The following is a 6,177-nucleotide window of genomic DNA, read 5'->3' on the forward strand; positions in this document are numbered from 1 at the left end:
AGCCCAGCGACTGCTTGCAGCCTGGGGGTAGAAACGTCACAGAGGAGCAAACTGGGCTCAGTCCAGTGTTCGAGTGGCTTCCAAGGACCAAGTTGGGCTGAAAAGTCCCAGAAGGGTGGCCTCTGTCCAGGGCCTGGACAGCTGATGGGGAGAGGCGGGGAGGGGCCCAAGAGGTGGAGGCAGGGAAGGAGCTCAACAGGTGGTTTATGGGAGTGAGGTGAGATGGGAGGGTCCCACTGGCCTTCCTGCTTTGCTGAGCTAGCACCTTTGCTTAGGGGCCAAGGGAAATGGGCCCGCAGGATAGGCTCCTGGGACGGAGTTTAGAGACTGACTTCCAGGACACCAAGCCAACCCCATCTCAACCTTGGGGAAGTAGGGAGGGGACCCAGGGCAGAGTTACAGGCCCTGGACAGAGGGGAGTCCTGGGTGCTGCTGCCCAGCACAGATGCTGTGGTGTTGGATGCCCTCTCGTGGGCTTGGGAACAACTGATAAGTTTGAGGGCCAAGTTGGTCTGGCCAGGGATCCTAGGGCATGGGCAGGCCCAGGGGAGGGCAGATCCTGACTTCAAGGGGGAAAAGCTAGTAGTAAAATACATCACACCATGGAGAAGTATAATACAAGGACAAAAATTTCATTTCCTTTTCAATTGACTGGCAGCAGCCATTTGAAGAACATGTTCAGAATGTTCTCGGGCCCAGTCGAGGCCAGTTGTGAGGGGTGTCAGCCATGGGCAAATCCTCAGGCTCTCTGTTCTCATGAGCAGCAATTGCGACAGGGACTTTCGTCCCTGAAAGCGACCTTCTGTAGCCTAAGCACCATTCCCTCCCTCCCAGGCTGCGATAAGTCAGAGGACAGACAGGGGAGGTGGGACGAGGGACAAGGACAAAGGTTAGAGAACCTGAAGGAGGTGGTGAGGGCAGGCACAGAAGGCCATTCACAGGTACTGTCTGCTCATCTCCAAACTACTGCAAATGGGGTTCTGGTTTATTTCAGGGGCCCAAGGGCACCTACACCAGGAAAGGCATGTTCCTGTCACCACACCAGACAGGTAGAGTAGGGCTGAGGGAGCTGAGACCCTGAAGTCTTTTTTTTTTTTTTTTTTTTAAAGATTTTATTTATTTATTTGACAGACAGAGATCACAAGCAGGCAGAGAGGCAGGCAGAGAGAGAGAGAGGAAGGGAAGCAGGCTCCCCGCCGAGCAGAGAGCCCGACGCGGGGCTCGATCCCAGGATCCCGGGATCACGACCCGAGCCGAAGGCAGCGGCTTTAACCCACTGAGCCACCCAGGCACCCCGAGACCCTGAAGTCTTGCCCCCAGCCCTTAGCAGCAGGGAGGGCTGGACCAAGGGGAAGGCAAGCAAGGACAACGGCAGATCTGGGCCAAGACAGAACTGTTCTGTGACAAGAAGGAAGGTTCCAGAACAGGAGGTTCCACTGTCTGGGGGCTTGTGGGCCAAGCACTTGGAGCCCCTCACAGCACCTTGCCTGGGTTCATGAGGCCTCGGGGATCCAGCATGGCCTTCAGCTGCCGCATGATCTCCATGCCCACGACGCCCACCTCTTCCTGTAGCAGCTGCCGCTTGCCCAGCCCAATGCCATGTTCCCCAGTACACGTCCCATGGAGTGCCAGTGCCCGCCTGGGAGGCATCGAAGAGATCCTCAGCAGGGTGCTCCTCCCCCACCTCCCCGCCAGCCAAGGGGTTTTCTCTTACCTGCCCAGCTGTTTTCCAAAGTCCCTGACCCTGCGGAGCTCCTCAGTGTCCTCTGGGTCCACCAGCAGGATGCAATGGAAATTGCCATCTCCCACATGTCCAACAATGCATCCTGGGAACCCAGAGGATAGAGCTGCTGCCCCAGTCCAGGCCTCCTCCTTCCCTCCTACATGGTGCTCCGGCAGTGGGCATACGGACCTGTGAGTCCTGATGCCTTCAGGTCCTCCTTGGTCTGCACCAGGATCTCCGGCAGCCGGGAGATGGGCACACACACGTCAGTGGAATAGCCCTGGGTGGGGGCAGGTTTGTGAGGTTGTCCCCCCCTCACCCCATGCCTGCCCGGAGGTAAGAGGTCCTTGTGGCCAAGGTTAAGAACAGGTCAAAGGAGGCTTGGCCTCACCCCCCCAAAACTAGCTGCTTTTCTCTAGGCCTGTTTGCCCCGGACGACCAGACACATGGCCAGAGTGAGTGCCCTGCCCTGCCCACAGAGGCTTCGCCAGCTCTCACCTTGCTCCCTGCCGGGCCACATGCAGGGCGCACGTGGAGGGGCCCAGGCGGCCACGCCTTCGCACATGCTGCCTGGAGCCCAGTCTCCCCTTCCATTTGGCTGACCCCTTCTGCTTCATCCTCCCTCCAGCCAGCCTGCCCTCTGCGTGCACGGACCCTAAGAGCACCTGCGCTGTCCCTGTGCCCAGGCCGGGGCTCCCTCCTGAGGGTTTGGCAGACAACTACTTCCCCGATAGACAGTGTCTGAGAAGCAGACACTGGGTAGGGGCCAGGCTGCCCACAGTGGGTCTCAGCCTCCTGCTTGGGACAGCAGGATGGTGGGCAGTGGCGGCTACCTGCACCCCAGCCCAACTCACCTTGCAGCCCGGCCGCAGGGCCAGAGCGGCGTACCAGGCGTTGTGCCGCGCCGCCCAGAGCCGGCTGCGCTCCTGGGCACCCTTGGCCCAGGAGAAGTGGGAGGCTCCGTTGTGCTGGGTGATCTCCTCTGCAAGGGTGGGGTGGGGGGAGGTTCACACGGGGCCTCACTCGGGGCCAGCCTGAGACCCCACCCCACAGGAGCCCAGCACACCTGCCCGCTCTATCTGCTCGGCCAGTGCCCTCTCAGACCCATGGAACTCGAGGAAGAGTGTGGGTGCCACGGAGGAGTTCAGCTGGCTGTGCCTGTTGCAGGCGTCCATCATGACTTCATCCAGAAACTCTGGGGCCAAGGAGAGGGCAGGTGAGGTGAGGCCCAGCCTTCAAAGAGGGCCTCTTCCAGGAAGCCCACCCAGACGGCCCAGCCCCCAGCTCACCAATGCGGGCCACGGGCACTGCAGCTTGGAGGATGTGAACGGTGGCATCCACAGCCGCCTGAACACTGGGAAATGTGCAGGTGGCGGCCACCGTGGCCTCAGGGGCAGGGTGCAGGCGCAGGGTGGCGGCCGTGATGAGTCCCAGTGTCCCCTCAGAGCCCACGAAGAGCCCTGTGAGGTTGTAGCCGGCTGCACTCTTCCTGGACCCCGGGGACATATAAGGCAGGTGAGTGCCCGGCCATGAGGTGGTGGCTTTCTGGCCACCAGCCTGAGCTGGAGGCCCAGCACCATCCCCCCGGCCCCTGCCAAGTGGGGAGTCAGCCCAGCCTGCCATCAAGACAGGTGAAGAACGTTGGCCCGTGTGTGTGATGGGAGCCTCAGAGCCCTCAGGGGCCTGGCCCCCCAATCCCATTTCCGGGAGGGGGAGGGTGCTCACCGGAAGTGCCGGCCCAGGCCCGCGGTGTGAAGCAGCCGGCCACCAGGCAGCACCACCTCCAGGTTCAGCACGTTGTCCCGCATCGTGCCGTACCGCACAGCGTTGGTGCCGGAGGCCGCGGTGGCCACCATGCCCCCGAGGGAGGCGTCCGCGCCGGGGTCTGCAGGGCAGAGTACAGGCAGAAAGCTGCCTGGGGTACGTACCCGGGGACGGAGGGCTCCCCTCGCACCTGGAAACAGCCCTGTCCCCCTGGGAGCCCTCAGGGCACCGGGGAAGGGCCTGGAGCTCCAGCCTACCCACAGGAAACCAGAGGCCACTGTCCCGCAGGTAGGTGTTGAGAGTTTTGCGGGTGACGCCGGGCTCCACCACCACAGAGAAGTCCTGTGGGTTCACCCTCAGGATTCGGTCCATGTGTGTCAGGTTGATGCAGACGCCGCCCTGGTGGGAAGGGATGCCAAGGAGCTGATGGACCTCGGTCCTCCCGGGGCCAGGCCACCTCCCATAGGACCTCCTCTCCAGGCTGAGCTGCGGCTGGGTCAGGAGCCTCAGGAGGCCAGGCGGGGAGGAGGCAGCCACAGGTGTGACAGGCAGGAGTGGGGGCCAGAGCCCAGGCCTGGGGAGGGGGGCGCCTACCTGCATGGCACAGACTCCACCCTCAAGCCCCGTGCCGGTGCCAAATGGGACGATGGGCACTCCTTGGCTGTAGCACAGGGCGGCCAGCCGGCTGACCTGTTCCACATTCTGGGGCCACACCACAGCGCCTGGAGGTCGGCACCTGGAACCAGACCATCAGTAGTTTCTGCAAGTACGGTGTATCCTCAGGTCCTGCTCATGTCGGAGGAGCCCAAGGTATCACAGGGCCTGAGGCTACACGTGGGAGAGGGATGGGTGGGGAGGAGAGGCAGAGAATGCAGCCCTCCCCCCAAAAAACGAAAGGGTGGGGTAGAAGACAGCCCAGGACTCTGATGGGGGAGGGGCCCCCACACCTGTGCATGGACTCATCGTGCCCGTGCTGCTCTCGGTCAGCAGCGGTAGTGGACACATGAGGGCTCCCCACAACTGCCTTCAGAGCCTCCACAAAGCCTTTGCTGAGCTCGCCCTGCAAAGAAGAAACAAACTGCCAGAGTCGCTCAGAGCCCCCCCACCCCCGGCCCCCCTGGGGCAGGTCCAGGAGTGGGGGAGGGGCTGCCAGCACCCCACTGATATTAATGGGAGGGCCAGCACAGCTAGGCCTGGCCCGTGGACCCACAGGAAGTAAACCCACTCTACAAGAAGGCACCTTTCTAAACAGAACCATCGAGGTCAGTGTTTCACTTGGGAAAAAACAGCACCTGGGTCAAAATAGGAGCCAGATTCACTCTACAGAAAGGAACCCTACAGGGTTCCATAACGTAGCCAGTCCTGCCCTAGTGGCTTGGAAGAGTTACTTATCTCTGCCCTTCCTCCAACACTGCCCCAGGTACGCTAGGAAGCTGAGAGGGATAAAAGAAGAATGGGAAGGGAAAGCCCCATCCCCAAGCCACTGAGGTGCCTCCCCCCACCATCCTTACCTCCTAGGCATTGTTTCAAAATGTGTCTACACATTTGGGAGCCCCAAAGAGAGCGTTCTGGAGCCCACACACTTTCAGTTTTATACCCCCCAGCCTCATTTGTGGCAGCTGTGGGGACCTCAGCCTATCTCATTCAACACCCACGCTTGGCACTGAGTGAGCCCAGTGGTCCTCCGCTCAAGGTCATAGGGTGCTGGTGCAGCACACAGAGCCTGGTGGAAGCTTGACATCTGGCCCCACACCCTCCAGCGGGCTTCCCCGTCGTCCCCCACCTACCTGCGTCCCCCTGGAGCAGTAGCCCCTCCAGGGGAACAGCCCCCGGGGATTCGCAGCAGCCCAGAGCAGACTGGCCATTGTGGGGCAGCAGCCTAAGGGGAGTGTGCAAGGTGGCCAGGTTGCCACCCCAGCCCAATGGCTGCGCTTGGTGGAGGGGGGGGGGTGCCTGCTTAAGGTGGCACGGCCTTAAGGTGGCCCTGCCAGCCCTTGGTGAGTCAGGCGTGCACCCCATAGGCGTGTGTCAGTACTCCCAAAGAGGTGAGGGTTACCTAACACAAAGGGAAACAGGCTAGCGGCCCCTCTCTGGCTTAAGGCTCTGTGGCGGCTTCCCTTGGTCTTTAAAATAAAGGCAGCATCCTTGCCATGGACTTAAAGGTCTCTATGGTCCCTGCTGTCCTTGACATCTACCCACTTTTTTCCAGTCTCCTCTTTGGCATCTGAGTTCCAGTTTCCCTTTGGGTTCCTGTATCCCCTGAGCTCCAGCCCAGCTCAGGGCCTTGGCACACACCCTTTGTCTCTCTTACCCTGCAAGTCTCAGGACTCTGAGGAGGGAAGTGCACAGAGGCGGAGGTGGGGAGGGAGTAGGGCAGTGAGGCAAGCCCGGAAGTCTCCCTGGAAGAAGGGAGATCTAAGTAGGCACTGCTCTAGTTCACCAGCTAGGTGAAAGGAAAGGAGGGTGTCCTTTCATCTCCACTGTTCCACTGGGTGGATTTCAGACCCATCCTGCAGTGATGTGGCTGCCGCTCCTGAAGCTCTTCCAAGCTCCGTTTTCCTTCCACAGCAAATTTGGAGATGCATGTTGCTAACATTACTAAGATAAAGCTATTCCCAGCTTTGTTTTTCTTCTCAATTGAATCACGAATACAAACTCCTACTTGGGTCCTTCTCCCCAGCCACGTTTGA

At 60.5% G+C, this 6,177-nt stretch overlaps 1 protein-coding gene across 1 annotated transcript; it reads right to left on the bottom strand.

The window, feature by feature from the left end:
• Positions 1-1,473: 1,473 nt before the first annotated feature.
• On the bottom strand, positions 1,474-5,352 carry LOC111153014 (lactate dehydrogenase D). Its single transcript, XM_022511816.1, has 11 exons — positions 5,275-5,352; positions 4,435-4,547; positions 4,082-4,223; positions 3,745-3,886; positions 3,449-3,608; positions 3,013-3,212; positions 2,790-2,918; positions 2,578-2,705; positions 1,913-2,003; positions 1,715-1,826; positions 1,474-1,639 (listed from the first exon to the last, which is right to left on the bottom strand). The coding sequence occupies exons 1-11, from the start codon at positions 5,350-5,352 to the stop codon at positions 1,474-1,476; spliced, it is 1,461 nt and encodes a 486-aa protein (XP_022367524.1).
• Between the last annotated feature and the right edge of the window lie 825 nt (positions 5,353-6,177).

This window comes from Enhydra lutris, unplaced genomic scaffold, assembly GCF_002288905.1.
Source record: "Enhydra lutris kenyoni isolate GAN:26980312 unplaced genomic scaffold, ASM228890v2 scaffoldscaffold30, whole genome shotgun sequence".
Taxonomy (NCBI): domain Eukaryota; kingdom Metazoa; phylum Chordata; class Mammalia; order Carnivora; family Mustelidae; genus Enhydra; species Enhydra lutris.

Coding starts and splice junctions, on each gene's coding strand:
- LOC111153014 (XM_022511816.1), bottom strand. CDS start 5,352: ATGGCCAGTCTGCTCTGGGCTGCTGCGAATCCCCGGGGGCTGTTCCCC. Junction 3,609..3,744: donor TGGCCTCTGGTTTCCTGTGG/GTAGGCTGGAGC, acceptor TCTGCCCTGCAG/ACCCCGGCGCGGACGCCTCC. Junction 2,706..2,789: donor CGAGCAGATAGAGCGGGCAG/GTGTGCTGGGCT, acceptor CCACCCTTGCAG/AGGAGATCACCCAGCACAAC.